General features: G+C 39.9%; 1 protein-coding gene across 1 annotated transcript in view; it reads left to right on the top strand.

Moving 5' to 3' along the window:
* The first annotated feature begins 2,001 nt into the window (after window positions 1-2,001).
* The window catches only part of SNCA (synuclein alpha), a 70,083-nt gene continuing 55,287 nt past the window's right edge, over window positions 2,002-16,797 (top strand). The window contains exons 1-4 of the mRNA XM_040556414.1: window positions 2,002-2,211; window positions 3,924-4,069; window positions 10,576-10,617; window positions 16,486-16,631. Of these exons, the coding sequence (XP_040412348.1) occupies window positions 3,949-4,069; window positions 10,576-10,617; window positions 16,486-16,631 (309 nt within the window). The 5' untranslated portion in view covers window positions 2,002-2,211; window positions 3,924-3,948. The remainder of the gene's footprint in view (window positions 2,212-3,923; window positions 4,070-10,575; window positions 10,618-16,485; window positions 16,632-16,797) is intronic.

The raw sequence follows: 16,797 nt of genomic DNA on the forward strand, positions 1-16,797 counted from the left end.
TCCTCCCATGTGCCTGGTGACAGGATGAGGGGGAATGGGCTAAAGTTGCACCAGGGGAGGTTTAGGTTGGATATTAGGAAGAACTTCTTTACTGAAAGGGTTGTTAGGCATTGGAATGGACTGCCCAGGGAAGTGGTTGAGTCGCCATCCCTGGAGGTCTTTAAAAGACGTTTAGATGTAGTCCTTAGTGATATGGTTTAGTGGAGGTCTTGTTAGTGTTAGGACAGAGGTTGGACTAGATGATCTTGGAGGTCTCTTCCAACCTAGACGATTCTGTGATTCTGTAACAAGACAGAGAACCTGAGGTAAGCCTGTTACCGTAGGAGATCATCTCAAATGGGAGTTGCTCTTCTTTTTCTGCCCCCTAAAGGCAAGGGTGAGCCAAAGGGCCATAGAAGTTGAATAAGGAAACAAGGTGTAGCAAAAAGGAACCACAGTGCTTTGACTCGAGCAAGTCTCCTGGCCTTATTAGAGGGACCCAACTTAGTGTGGAGGAAAGAGAGTGGAAAGAAGGAATAGGGGAAAGAAACAGTACTGTTAATGTTGTCTTTTAATTATTGAACCCAGTATTAAAAACAAAATAAAACTGTTAATTTGCTTTAAATTAAGTAAAATAGCATGCTTTTGCTTGTGACATATGGAAAGAAAAATCATTGCCTCCATGCAGAAAGTGTATGATTTTGATTTGCTTGGATTTACTGTTTAAAACTATACTCATGTTCCTTCCCCAAAACTGGGAGGAAATAACCAAATCTAGTCTTTGCACTACTAAGTGTGAATGTGCTGCACATGATGAATGAGATGAGGCACTTTATGCAATGCACTTCCTGGATAAATTTTAAGGCATTTCTGGAGGGCAGAATTACAAAGGAATTATTTGTATTCTCAGTCAGCATCTTCTTACACAAAGAATTAAAATATATTGCAAAATGCTTGTTTGATTAAAACTAGTAGTGGGATGAAACAAAAGAAATTTTACCAAACAGTAGAGAAATATTAAGGCTTATAAAGAAACCTGAAAGGCTGAAAACTCTGCGCTACGTGTTCAGAAGGGAAATAAAACCAGGGGCGCATCAGCTGCCTGCACAGGATGATGGATGGAAGATGTTCCGTGCAACTCCCATCCTTGTATCTTGTCTATACCATATTCTGTTCCTCTTTTGGAATGCAATAAAAAATAAACTGTTTCCGCAGGTCTTGCAGGATTTTATACAGCATGCTAACTGATGTACTGAAGCTGAAAGTCCATCTGTTCTGATACCTTGTCTCCTACTGATCTTGGCTTTTTATGACTAAATTCTGAAACCAAAATAGAGAAGTCTGATAGCTTTCCCTTTCTGGAGGAAAAGTGACTTCAGGGTATCAAGAGAGGAAGGAGCAGCAGTGGCCCTGGGGCTAGGAGGATGGATGGAGAGGTACAGGATGAGGTGGAGGATACTAGGAGAGGTGCAGGGATCTGGCAGGAGTAAGGTTGGGTTTCTCTTCCTGATCTGGGATGAAGATTTATTTATTTATTTATTTAGTGTGTGTGGTAGTGTTAACACACATTACATTCGCAAGACCATCTCCTGCCATCCTTAAAAATGTGCCGGGATCATAAGACTTGAGAGAACAGCATCAGTTAACTCGAGACATTTAGGCCTGATGATTTGGAAGAGAAAGAAAAAGTAACTAAGGGATTGAAGAAAATTTACTGAGCCGTCGGTGAAGCGAAACATGGCTGTGCTGCTGAAATCGCCATCAACAGCTCGCGGAGCTTCTGCCTTTGGTGAGAGCGGGGGGAGAGGGCAAGATGCCCGGTCTCCCCCTTTTGCTCCCGTGCCCCCCGCGGTCTGCGGAGCCTGGACGGGGGCTCCTACCTCATCGTGCCCCTCGGCAACCCTCGTTCAGCCGGGGCTGGAGGCGGGGGGGAGCCTCCCTACCTTCCTCCGCTCCTCCTTCCCGCTCCCTGCCTGCCTCCCCGCGGCGCATCCTCTCTCCTCTCCTCCCCTCGTCCTGCCTCTCCCTCACACTCGCTCCCCGCTGCACTGCCGTCGGGGCGGCGCCAGGAGACCCAGCCCGCGCTCCCCCGCCCCGGGGATGTGCTGAGAAGGGGCCCTCTCCGCGCATCGCTCTCCTCCTCATCATCATCTTCCACCACCTCCTCCTCCTCCTCCCCCCGCCCACAGCCTCCTCGCAGCGGCCCGGAGCCGGCGGCGGTGGAGCCCGGCGGTAAGCGGCGGGGAGAGCGCCCCGGGGGCAGGGCAGGGCAGGGCTGGGCTGGGTCGGGTCGGGTCGGGTTGGGGAGGGAGCGAGCGAGCGATCGAGCGGAGCCTTTCCTTCGCTCCTACCTCGCTGTTCCCTCTCGGTAGTGCCTGGGACTGAGCTTTTGTGGCTGGGCAGCCATAGGTGTGCGTGGGTACAAGGTGTGCGCGCATGCATATAGGTGTGTGTACGTGGGTATACATATATACATTTATCCTTGAACATGAATCCTTGAATCCCATATACATTTATCCTTGAGGGAAGCCGGGCGCTGTGGCCACCTTGTGCCGACGGCAGGTCAGCCGAAGCCTCTGGGTGTCTATCTGGTCACGTCGCCCTGCCTCCCCCTCAGTAGGCAGCTATATATTTATATACATATATATGGTCGCTACGCCCTGCCCTCTCCCTCCCTCCCTCCACAGGTGCCCGTTATTTGATTTACATAGGGATATATAGTTATGTATAGATATCTTATCTCCTTGCTGCCCCCGGGTGCCCCCGCATCTGGCCGCGGCGCTGCCCCGGGGACCCCTCAGTGTCGGCGGAGCTGGGGGCTGCCTGCCCCCAAATGTGTGTGCACAAGGCACCCCGCAGCCCCAGGGTGACAGGTACCGTGGGCAGTGTGCCTGGAGCACTAATCCTGCCTTTCTTCAAACGCTCGTCACAAGTTAGTAGAAAGCTGCGGCAGCGCAGATGCCTTCCTAGACATCCATTCCTCCTACTCGGACTCCGGCAGAGGAAAGAAAATAGCAGGCACCACATCTTTCTGTGTCGGTGGAAGAAGAGAAAGGATTATTGTTAATAGATTCGTTGAAGGAACCCTGACTTGTTGGTTTTAATTACTATTAATTAGCTAGTAGTTTAAATGCAGTCCTGGGTTGTATACCTGCTGCAGAACTCCCTTGCTAGCTTTAGTGCAGCACTGTTAAAATTGTGTATTCCTGCTTCTGCTTTTTAGTAAAATCTTTTCTCAGTCCTGATATAAGTGGAGAATACATTTGGGAAAACTCAGTTTCCAGAAGAGTGACATGGACTGTGCACAATTTGCTGGGTTACTGGAAAAGCAGCGTTTTGTATTTGCTCCAGTCCTTTTGGGTTATAGCAGAAGGTTCTTTAAAAATAGCAAATTAACATTTGTCATTTAGACGGGGTGTTTTTGAAGTTGCTAGTGTTTAAGTTGGCCTCTGGATAAGATGGAGTATCATCAAATCACAGGACTAAATCTTGCAGTCAGTACGTGCACAGAACTGTCCTTTGGAGGAAATGGTGGTAGGCAATGAATCCATCATCCAACCAGCACTGTTATCAGCAACCTCACTGTAGGTTTCTGTGGAAACCCCCAAGCCTTTCTTGGACCATTCTTGCAGTGCTGTTTGACTTACTATTTATGGCAGCATGTGAGAAAATATAAAGGCAATTTGTGTAACTGTACTCCTTGGTTTTCTATTTATTTAACTGTTTATTTGAAATACTGAATGCAACATTAGATATAGAGAGGTGTGTGAGTATTTCTAAACTCTAATAGAGATGTAGATCAAAGCTACATAGTATATGGATATAAATAATATTCTAAAATAATGGATATGTCAATCAGTTTGAATGAAATCTTCCTTTTCTGAGAAGAAGAAAAAAAAAAAGAAGCTGAAAAACTGTTATTCAGAGTGTACTCTTTTTTCTAGTGTTGTGTGAAGAAATTCTTCAGCCATGGATGTGTTCATGAAAGGACTTAACAAGGCGAAGGAGGGAGTCGTAGCAGCAGCAGAAAAAACCAAGCAGGGTGTAGCAGAAGCAGCAGGAAAGACGAAAGAAGGCGTCCTCTATGTAGGTAGGTGGACAGTAGAGTTCATGCTGCTGGTTGGTGTACTCTGACCTTCATGTTCATCTGAAAGAAAGATCTGGATTCTCATCAGACCTATTCTTCTGTAAAAAAAAATGTGTAACCACTCATAGGAGACTATTGCAAAGTAAACAAGATGAGAGTTGAGCCTTCCTGAGCTCCAAGTCTTTTAAGCGTTCTCTTGTTGGTTCTTATGTCACTTGGTTCTCATGTGACTTGATGGTTCATATGTCACTGTGTTTTGCTGGCCGTGCATGACTGTACTGTGGAGCCGTATTTGTAGCAGCATCCAGGACAAGATTGTGCTGTAGAAGGGGCCTTACAATACAGGTGACTAGCTGACACTGTATCCAATACATTTGCTAGGTTAAGGCTGAAGAGGTAAAAAACAGTGTAAAAAAACAATCCTGTAGAATTCATAGGTTTTAAGCAGGGTTTTGAGAGAAGAAACTTGAGAGGTTAATTCAGGAGCTCAACCTAAGACATGCCCATGGCTTTTCCTGGAATAAAATGAAGGTAAGTGGAAAGGTGTACACTCCATAGAAAGGAGCCTATTCTCTTCTTTCACAAATCGTAAATACAGATCCTCAGTGGTAATGTTTTGTGTATCAAAGTATCAGCTCCTTGTCTTCTGAAGTCAAATTTTTAAATTAATGTTCTGTACTTAATATTGCATATCCATACCAGTTATTTTCCATGGCTCCTCCAAGAAGCACCTTTACAGTCAGTGAGGTAGAGCAGGTAGCCCCCCAGGCAGCAAGGTGGAAAATGGGAAGCAGTTGTAAATTGACTTACCTAGGCCACACAAGAATTTTGTACAGAGCCAGGGATAAGATAATCTTCAAATCCCAGATTGGTACGTTGACTGCATGATCGTCATCTTCACTTAGCAAGTATCAGGTTTTAGAAGACTCTCTTGCAAATGCCACCATGAAAAATTCACAGGAAAAGAATCTTCCAAACCATATGAATAAATGATCATTTAAAAAAATTATGGAACCTCTTTCTCTGTTCATCAAATTAATTTGTATTGTAACAGAATGGAAAATATACTGTTTTCTGTAGGTCCTTTATGCTCTGATGGTTTTATAGCAGGTCAGTTCTGTAATGGATGCTATTTGAACCTAGGGAGATGCACACAGATATCAAAGAGAAGTTGAATGGAGTTGAAAACTGGAGACATTTCTTTTAAATGGGAGCACTGGGGTTTCTTCAATTCCTATGTATTTCCAGGATTCCCTCTGCCCTTGCGGGCTAATGTCAGTCTGTAAAAAATTATTTCTGCTCCAGATAGTTTGGACTACTTATTTGGAATATACTTTTCTCCTGCTGAGCTGTAGCAAAGCTTCGTGCTCTTGCCAACAGAGATGGAAGTCATTTTGAAAACTAGTTGTAAGATGAGTCTATTTTAAAATGAGCGTCTGCTCATTTTTCGTATCAAAATAGCTGTTCTTTCACTGCACATTGTGCTTGATAGTGGAGTTAGTTTTCAGGGTATGGCTTTCTTTGTTTAATTTCATTTCCTTGTCATTCCTGAACATGCTTTTAGAGTCATTGATTTCTTTGTATTAAAAACGTGCATTGTGTACTGAAATAATCTTTGTGCCTGACATGTTCTCCTGATCATAGTAACATTTGAACCTAGTTCTCCTCCCAAAGGCAACAGGTTTCCTATTTTTATGAGGTTGAACTTTGGAGGGCAGGCTTGCTATTTATTTCAAAAATAATAAGACAACAGAGTCCTAAGCCGTAATAGGGATCTGTGCATATGACTGCCGTAATGGTGAAGGACCCTTCCTGAAGCAGATGACCGCTTTTCAGGAGGAAAGAGCTATATGCATAGTTTCAGTCATGCAGACAAAAGAGCCTTTCTTTCATCACATCAGAAGCTCTTCCCCAGATTTCTGGCAGGTAATCTGTCTGGGTGTGTGCCTGGATCTAGCAAGCCAGCTTCCATAGAGGAATTTTCAACACAATCAGCGACAGGGTATGGACCACAGAGATAAGCCCGCTGGATTATTGCTTCCTCAGGTTTTCCAGCTGTAAATGGAAAAGCTAGAAATAAAACTAGGAGAGCAAACATCAGAGCAGAAATCATTGAAGTGTTGTAGTGGTGTTAGGGGACTTCTGTGAGGGCTTGGGTCTGGCAGAGGCCAGCTGAAAGTAGGTCACAGCTCTATGCTCCCTGCCAAAGCAGCATTTTCAGACTGCCCTGAACACCCTTCAATTTCTGAACTGGGTATATCTCTTTCTGCTTCCCTAGCACACAGCAGGGGCAACTCATCTCCTGAACAGCATTAGCAAAGGCTGATGTGATAATCTCTTGGTTCTGTAGGCTGATAATGGTTGCAGTCTGAAAAATGGTGAAAACCCTTTATAATCACAGGGAAGGAACAGGATACTGCATTAGGGCTTCTAAAGGTTTCTCTCTCCTTGCCTTTGTAGGTGGATTTTCAGATACAAATTTCACAGCCAGATTCTGTTGTGAAAGCTACTTGACATCTTGCAAAGAAGAGCCTGACAAAACTGGGCTAAGAGGGACCTGTTAATCATTTTCAGATTTGACAGTCACCTCCATGACACTCAGTCTTCCACTGTGATTAAAGAATTAATAAAATACAAAATTGCTGGCACCCCGAGGTGCGATGGTCTCTCATTTAAGGGAGGAATTTTATTAGTAGAATTTGAGGAATTTAAGAGTGTTATTTAAGTAAATAATGAAAATATCTGGACCTTTCTGTCTGGGTTATGGTTAGCTATATGGCTACACTAAAAGGTTGAAACATACTTCTACATAATACAGGTCTATTAACAAAAGCTAGAATCAAATGTGGTCATTGTGGGGGGAAAAAAAGTTCTTGACACTGAGGGTGTCTATTGAAGGATATACTGTGGATTCTTTCTCTTTTTCATGCAGAAGTCTGTTTTCTTCCTTCCTACCATGTTTGTCCTGCTTTTTAATAACCTAAAAAAAACTAATACAGTCAATACAGACAGTTCAATACAGTCTATAGTGTGGTTATATGCTTTCAGTTAGCTTTTTCCTAATTTCCTCTGCTGATGTACTTGAGCATTGGCCAGCTGAAATGCAGTGGCTTTGTAGTGGCCAGTGCAGCACCAGGACTTTTCTCTATGTCAAAGAAGCACCTTGTCATTGATTAGAAAGGAGGACAGCGACTCAGCAGTCTTGTGCTGGATCATGAGTGCCATAAATTCAGAACTGGGTCTCCATGTATCTTTCAGAACTTGTTGGTGCTATGCGGTAAGGAAAAGAGTGGCAATGCTTACCCATGCTTATTTTGAAACCAGGAACTGTGAGTGAGGATAATGCTCTTGCATGCTGTCAGTGATACACTGCTGAAGAATTCATTTGAGCTCTGTGTTGGTACCGGGGAGCTACAGTTTGTGCTCAGTTGACTCCCGAGTGCATGTTTAGTTCTCAGGAATGAAAATTTCCAATCTGATCATTTTGGCTGTTATAAATCATAGCAGAATGGAGAAATAGCTTATCAGGTGAGGAATGGGTAACAGAAGAATTTATTATATCCTGTATTAACTGCCCTTAGAGTAGATAAGTACAGTGATGACCTGTTTGGCAAGACCATCCAAATTCCTCTGCTGCACTTTGTTTTCTTAAGGTTTCTTATTTTCCTTTGGTAATAGCAGCTGGTGGAGTAGTCAATGGGACTCAAGGTCCATCTGGTGGAATAATGGGCTTCAGTACTTGTGAACAAGTATTTTCCTTAGACAATGACTTCGCCTTCCCCTAATTTGGGTTATGTCTCCCTGTCTTCATCCAGCTCTTACTAAGTGGCCTGAATCTCAGTAAAGGCTTGCTTGGAATATTCTGGTCATCTCTCAGAGGGCCAAGAAATGAGTGTACTGCCAAACTGCTGATAGATGCTTTCTTTTTTGGAATAAATACTGATCATGATAAATAATGAAGTGAAGAGAGACTGTTGTATTTTAGATAATTACATAAAGGCAAAAAATGGGGATTTGGTTCCCTCCAGCTCACACAATTGTGTATTATAACAAGGAAAAGTAGCATTGCCATGTACGGCTATTGCTCTTGATTCACCCAAGTAGTGCTGGTCCGTGTCAGGCCCTTTTTGTCTTTATATTACCCATATTCTAATTCTTCCAATCATAGAATCATGGAATTATTTGGATTGGAAGGGACCTTAAAGATCATTTAGTTCCAAACCCCCTGCCATAGGCAATCTTCCTCTTATGCATGGTATAAAGAGCAAGATTGTCAATGTTTTGGAAATGGCAGAATGAAAGACTATTTCTATGAGAAACTATGCGGATAACCAGCTTTCGTTTGTTCCCCGCCAGAAGCCATCCTACCAAATTCAGCTGTTGCATTTATAGGCCTGTTCTGTCAAGTCCCAATGTACTTACAGGTCCTGTTGTAGCTCTAAGTGGAGAAACAGCTACTTCCACGTAAGTGTGCAGTAATGGGACAAATAATGCTTAGCTCTAACATATGCTGTGAGGTCTGGACCACTGCTTAGCTGGTTATTTACATATATATATATATATCCTATACAGGTCTGCTAGTTGTGTTTTCACTAAAACAAAGCCTATCAATGGAAAGAGACTAGCGTTTCTAGATTAGCTGTGGTTATAGCAGTTTTACACGAGATAGGAATCAATTGTGGATGTTCCTTGGAGATACATGCATTGCAGAAGGCCCCAGGGAGTTCTGTCATACCATCAGTCTCTTACCTCAACTATCTCAGCCCTAGGGAACTGCATACTTGCTATTCACAGGTTTGGATTTGCTGATGGCTTGGATTGCAGGCAATAACTTCAACAACATGAATGAGATTTTGGTCAGGTCAAACAATGAAGTAAAAAGTACATCCTTAATGTCATACATTCCAACAGACATGTTGTAAGCCTAAAATAGTGTTTAGTCTCTTTCTAGCAGTTGGTAGAACGAGTCATCTGCTTGTATTCCAGTATGTTTGAAGTACTTTGCTTGTTCAGCTCTCATGGTGCTGCCAGACTGAGAATCAAAATTCTAAAACAAGTCCTTAGACATTAGCACCTTGTATTTAATAAAATTAATGTCTCGTTCAGTGGTAAATATTTTCAATGAGAGAAAACAAGCTACTGCTTTTTAAAGAGAAAATCAAAATAAGGAGGAAGGAAGATTTCTCAATGTTTATCCTCTTCATTAGCTAAAGAACGGGAAGTCATTTTACTTGATGCAACAATTTTTTATTTTTTATAATGGAATAATGCTTTTGCTCATAGATAACAAAACCTTTTCAATGCTGTAACCAATCTGATAGAGCCATGGCTTAAGCTCTACAAATTGGTACTAGCAGCAAATAAGACACATTGATGAATGAGCTTGTTTGTTATTTCAGTGTTTAATTGTATTATATAGAATTGTGGAAAAAGTATTTTTTCTTCTAATACATTTCTGTTGTTTTCTTATTATCTTGTAATATATTTCTGCTCATAGCATGTTGTGTATGTTTATATTTATACATAGTGATAATGCTAAAATTTTATAGAGATTGGAAGTGTAAAGTCAGAACCACAAATTATGATGTCTGAAATACTGAATGGTATACAAAGTAAAAGTTAAATAATAAATAAGGTAACTTTTTATAGTTTTTTTTCTGTTTCTTTGTGTTTTTTTTTTTTTTTTTTTTAAAGTCATTATCATGATATTTTCACATAGGCATTCCAGAATGTGTTTTGGCTTCAGTGTGGCAAAATTACTTTGCTCACACAAGTCTTACGTTATGTCTCAGTATAGCACAAGTTCTAGATTTTGGTCTGTAGAATCTTTATGTTGATTGTTCTGTCTGTGACAAGGAAACAAACTGAATTAGGCAGACCTTGGGTTTGACTCCAGTGGCATTTTCACGTTTGAGTACTGTCTACTACCTTATGTGTCCCTTTCAGATTCCTTCTAAGTCTGGCTAACCTACAAGCTCCCCATGATTTTAACCAGTGGGTCTTTCCACAGGCTCAGTAATGCTTGTTAACCCCTGCAAACCAAGATCTAAGTAAGAGTTATTACAATAAGTAATAAGGATCTTCTGGGAACTTTGGCTCTAATCTTCTAAAAATGCATGCACGAGTCTCATTAGGATGTTAACAGTAAGATGACTTCTGTGCAGAGTTGTCCGTGTGAGTTTGCAGAATGGCAGGCTTAATTAATGTGACTATTAAAAGAATGGCAGTGAAGTCAATATATACAAGAAATAAGCTGCAGCAATGTTTCCAGTGTTACTCATTTCTATAGTCAATCTACATTCACACAGTTGCTCTTCATTGATAGTGTTGGTCTTTCCATTAGATTAAATATCTCTTGAATTAATTTCACTTGAATTAATTTTAATCATCTTAGGAAATGCTGTGTGCAACTGTATGTAATCTATCTATTCACTTTGCTCTATTATCCATCTCGTCTTTACCAGTACTTAAGAACAAGTATTTTCAACCTAATATTGTTCTCTGTTTAGGTTCCAGGACCAAGGAAGGAGTTGTTCATGGTGTCACAACAGGTAAGATAATTATCTTTCAATTTCAACTGCTTCCCTACTTTTGTTTAACCAACCATTTGTCTGTTAAAAATTTAGGTGTATTTCTTTGACAGCACTCCAATATTTGAAGGATGGAAAAATGTAGTCAAACTGAGAGGCAGAAAGCAACGTTCATTTTCTCAAAAATGTATAAAGTTTTATGTTTTACAGTTGAACATGTAAATTTAATATAGCTGTTTAAGTGTGAGGAGAGTTTTCTGAGCAATATTCTGAATTGAAGTCAAACAATACCAGGATGAGCCAGGAGGCTAATGAAACCAGATTCCTTAACAGAAGGAAATAGCATGTGTTTGTAGAAGTAGAAAAATCAAGGGTCTTTCTGTTCTTTGTTTATTGCCAAAGGTAAAATATTCGATGCCAGAAAGTTATAAACTAGTTGGCATAAAATAATTTTTTTTTTTTTTCCTGTGAAGAACATCTTGTGGAAAAAAAGCCTGGTTTCTGACAGACTATGCCCAAGTCTGTCTCCTTGTGATCTGAGGAGGAACAGCGGTATCTGGAGGTGGGAGTGGAGAAGTGTCACTAAAGGAGGAACGTGGAAGACAAAGTGTGTAGGGACTTGGACATATGTCGGGAGGACTTTAATCTTTTGCTTTAGGACTTCATAGAACCAGTCAGACAGGACTGATGCTAGTGGAACAGACAGGAACTACTGCAATACATGAAGGAGGGAAAATATTGTGGAAGGAACCTCCTCTATACAGTTGGCATTGTAAGAGCTGGGTAGAAAGGAAAAATCACTGGCAGTGTTTGCAGTTAAGGCAAACAGCAGTGTCAGCAGCTTGTCCATGCCTAAGTCTTTTTGACTATCCACAGTGAAACAGTGATGCAAAATGAAGTTTCACCTCTGCAGTCATTAACAGCTCTGCAGTGTAATCACTGCTGTTATCTGCAGCCTGCATGATTGTACCCAAGCTACCATTAAGCTGGCTGTCTCTAGTATAGCTAAATATAACTATAGTATAGTATAACTATACTATGACTGTATCCGTGGCAGCAGAGAATTCCACATGAACTTAATACCTGAGTATCATTGGTATTCTTAGTGGTTCTTCGTCCTTGATTGAGATCTACAAATAATCTGGTTTCAGATAAAGTCATGCTACAATGACAGTATGGACATGCCCCATTGCTCCTTCCATTCCTAAAAGATTCTTGTGACTCACCAATATGTCTCTCTGGAACTGGTTGGGTGGGAAGAAAAGAGGGAAATAGCTTACAGGAAAGAAACACATTTCAGAATTTTGATAAACTAATTTGAATTTGTCACAGTTATGAAGGTTTTGTTTATTTTTATATATATATTTTTTTAGAACTGCATAATTTCTCAGTAGCAACAACACTTTCAAACTTTGAAGTTAATGCTGGGCATATATGTTCATTGGTATTTCTACACTGAAAAAGAGTAAATTTGCATTTCAAATTGATTTGCAGGGTTCATTTTAGATATGAACTGAAACAACTAACCAATAATTTGGAGTGATAAGTGGGTGGCAAAATTAATGGAAGTCTTATACCTATACAGAATGCAGGAAAACCTGAGCTGACCATAGTGCATAGAGTCGATTGTGAAATTTTCTGCTATAGGTTATGGGACATCTAGAGATGTGAAGAAGATGCTTGGTCAAGAAATTGAAGGTGTTTTTCCCTTAAGAAAATAGAAAACAAATGAGAGTGGGATTAGAAAAGGATTTCTTCTTTCTTTTGATTTGGGTACAACCAGTGTGTCATTCATCTGTGCTCGCACAGGCCAATACCAAGGATAAACAACTGTAGCTGGACTTAACTTGGCAGTACAAAATATCACAATGCACATAATCAGTTGAGAAATAAACCAATAGTATTTTTAGTAACAAAACTGATCAGAACATCCCTCACAGGCCCTCAGAATTTAGCCGCAGGCTAAACAGATCTATGCTCTTGTTATGAGGTTTGAAATCTCATAATGGTAAACCTCAATTAAGAGAAATACTCAGAGAGATCATTACTGTAACCAGTAGATGATTGCAGTAGAATGAGATTTGAGGCATATATATCCCATATCACAGATGTGGGAACAGCAGCGGAAAGCACTAGCAAGCAAGTTAATAGAAGTGATGTTGACTAAGCTGGGCTTTGTGTTAGAATAAAAGTCAAGGCCATTTGCACATGTGTGAAACTTGCTGAAGAGGTGGGTTTCTGTAGCAGGATAGCTTACTGAGGAAGTTCTTTCCTTCCATCTTGATCTGCTGTAATACGTGCAGCAAGACAGGAAATCTTAGGTAGGAGAACAAAATTTTTGAAAAGATGTTAATTTTTGTTCTGCAAGATATAAAACAGACTACAAAGCAAAACATAAGGAGAACATATCTGTTCTGTGCTGCAACTATGAATAGTAACAATGTTACTGAGAATTTTAAGCAAATTTCATTTTAGGCAAAAAGCTCCTCTTCCACTTTAGGAAAAGGGTGACTCAAAGTGAAATACCCAAAGCTTGAGAATAATGGTTATTGTGCCACAACCTCAATAATTCTGGCCCATTAAACTGGTTGAAAGGAGTTTAGCTGTTGAATGAAAATGCAAAATGGATAGAGGGCAGATAGTAAGATACTGTCTTTTGGAAATCAGAATCATTAAGATAAATCCAGAAAACTATACACATAGCACAGATCTGCAAAGGCACTAATATTAGCAGGAGAAACTCTACTTTCCTATTTCTGAGGAATACAAAAACATTATCAAAGCTGTATTTCCAGAGTGATTCTGTAAATAAGCTCCAACTTTTTAAGCCTTCAGCTCTGTAACCCTAATAACAACAGAAGGAAAAACAAAATAGGTTTCCAGTCTTATGTGTTTTATTGATTACACTAAGTAGTATCAAGGGAAAAGCATTTAGTGCACACAAACAAATCAGTTCAGAATGCAGGGAGTTAATACCAGCTAATTAATCTAAATACTAGGTTGTTTAATGATCTTAAGCCATTAAGTCTTTGTAACGTTGATGTCTGCTTTGCATCACAGTGCTGAGAAACAGTAAATGAGCTTCTGTAAAGCTTGGCTGTGCTATTGCCCGATTACTTGTGTCCACCTGTAGAGTAAGTGATCCAGAATGGTGTACAAAGGCCATGCCAAGGCTAACATTGAAATAGAAGTTCTAATACTGACTATAGCATACTGCAAAAATTATTGGTGTTTAAGGTTTCTTTGTCCCTACTTATCATACATAACTGGGTAATACAAGCTTTTAACATGAAACTTTTGGAACATTCCAAAATGAGAACTTTGCTTTCTATTTCGAGCAATAGAAGTAGATGAAAACTACATGCTTTCTCTGGATTAATAACATTATTCTGACTGCACTAAATACACTTTTGAATATTTATTTTGGATGATCAGATTGCCTTAGGTACTTGAAGAATTCATTTACAAAGAAGCCATAAGTGGGTTCTTTAATTTATACATTCACTATAAGACACCTGGTAAAGTTAAAACAAATGCAATGGAATACCAATGACTAAGAATATTAAGGAAAACAAGCAAACAAACAAACAAAAAAAAACCACAAGAATGATCATATAAAAGAATTAAGAAAAAGATTGACTACGGTTCTTAACTGTTGAGACCATGTCTTCATTTCACTTCAGGAAACTGACATCTGCTTGAAGTACTGAGTTAGATGGCTTTTTCACCTCGAGCTTTCCACAAACCAGTGCTTTTCTTTGACTATCAGGACATGCCCTGTAAATATTCCATCTTTGAAACTGTACATTTTTAGCTGTTTATCCTTGGGAGATGAGCAAGATGGATGAATTATGCACAGTCAAAGAAAATGGATGAATTATTACAGTCAAAGGCCTGTAGACATGTTAATTAGATAGGCAAGTCAGATACACAAGCTAACACCCCGTAAGACCAAAAAGCAACACTTCTTCCTCTACAGAAGTTCTGAGAAAGGGCAACCTGGCAAATAGCATGCTCTCTGTATTCCTGTGAATCACAGCCAGAAGTCCTCATTTTAGTGTCTTGATGCAACTAAACCTGGTGCAACCGGGTCATACCTTAAAACAAGGAAATCCTCAGTCTAGTATTCCTGGCTTTGGAAAGTCACTAACTGAAAAGCATATTTAGCTGTTCAGCACTTTGAGGTGTGTCAGTCCCCTTACCAGCCAAGGGTTTTACACCAGAAACTATTCAAAAATAGCAAAACTAGCAGGACCTTAGAGCTCAAACAGTAAGAAAGGATTAATTGAACAACTGTGAACACACATTTATTTGGATCTGTGGTTCTAGTTCGCATTTGACTGTGTCTAGCCTCTTGAATCATTTTTCTTCATGTAACAAAATGTGTTATTGCACCTTAGGTTTCACATGATATCAACACCCTAGAGCATCATAAGATCACCAGAACTGGCAAACTCTTAGTCCTATGAAAAAAAGACAAGTAGGTCTTTATAAGTATCCTAAAAGACAGTTAACACAGCAACTTTAAAAGCATTTATTTAAATGGATTAGATTTCTAGGGCAACTTCACTAGCATTTCTCAGAGTGTCTTTACATTATATCTCAGAGCATCACTACAGTGAACCCAAATCTCTTTTCACTTACCTTCTCTGCTTTCCAGAACAACTCCTCATAGATTTGCTTTATTTATATATTTTTTTAAATATGTCCAAGCAATTCCTCTATTCTTTTACTATCAAGCCGTACTGTTTCATTTTAGAAATTATGCTCTCTGGATTTTGCATTAGGTCCCTTCTTCTCACTGCCACATTTCAGGACTGTGAATACAATTTATGGCTCAGATGGAATTTTGTCTGGAGGAAAATACAAGATTAGTTGGAATTACAAAGCTATGTTCTGGATGTTTTTTAACAACAGTCCCTTGTTTAGATAAGTAAATGAGGGTTTTTTTGTTTGTTTGTTTGTGGGTTTTTTGTTTTTGTTTTTTCCTTTTTCCCTGAAAATCTGGCCCTGTAACTTGAAGGCATGAAGTCATCTGTTCTCTTTATTCTTAGAGTGGTTTCACTATAGCACAAGTTTCTGTCAGGGAAGAACGCTTGGGAATGAATGAGCAGAAAGAATTCAGTAATACTCTGAAAGGTAGAAAGGCAACCACTGATGTATATGTAGGCTAAATGAGTTGTTGTTTCCCTGGGGCTTTGAAGTAAGCTATTAATTCGGTTTGCTTTGGCATTTTTGGCATTCAATCTTTTTGTAGATTAGTATGTTATGGATGGAAACATCAGCTGTTGGGCAGAAATCTCAGAAAATCAGATAAGATGTTGTATTAGAAATTCTCTGGTCAAGTAATAGTAGCTCTGCTTATTAAAAAATATTTTAAAAGTATATTAATATTTATATATATATATAAAATAAAAAAAAAAAAGTAAAAAGAATAATCAATAGCTTTTGTGTCCAAAGTAAAAAAACATTGTCTTCCATGCCCTGTAATATGCAGCAAGTGTGTTTGATGGACTAATTGGAATGCATTTCCAAACTGTACTGTATTGAATGTGATTACTATCCATTGCACAGTGAGCTGGGCATAATCAGGGCCCTTAAGTAATGACTTTTCTTCCCTAAAGTGCGGCTAGACATGAATGCATATGTTGAATGTCTTTCACATGAAAGAAATTGAGCCACAGATGAAGCTTATTTTTACCTGTGCTGCTCCAGTATGATCAGATTGAGTCTCATTTCTGAAGATCCACTTGGGGTACACAAAGTGTAATGGCCCAATGGTTTTTCATGACAATGAGCTGTCAGTCATAAATATGACTCTCTGAAAATGTCAGTAACTTAAAATTCCCTGAGCTGTAATGTGTTTTTCCATCTTCTGCTTCTCCTCAGTGGCTGAGAAGACCAAAGAGCAAGTATCTAATGTTGGGGGAGCTGTGGTGACAGGAGTGACGGCAGTGGCACAGAAGACAGTGGAAGGCGCAGGGAACATTGCTGCAGCCACTGGCTTGGTGAAGAAGGATCAGTTGGCTAAACAGGTTGGTTTGTTTACACTTTTTTCCAAATGATGAAGTAAATGATGGGTGGCTTCTGAACCAAGGGGCAGATGGAGTGATTCCTTTTGCATATGTAGATACTATGAATAGAGGATGGTTTGTGTTAGGCTAAACAAACTATGAATAGAGGATGGTTTGTGTTAGGCTA

Source organism: Cygnus olor, chromosome 4, assembly GCF_009769625.2.
Source record: "Cygnus olor isolate bCygOlo1 chromosome 4, bCygOlo1.pri.v2, whole genome shotgun sequence".
In the NCBI taxonomy this organism is placed as follows: Eukaryota; Metazoa; Chordata; class Aves; order Anseriformes; family Anatidae; genus Cygnus; species Cygnus olor.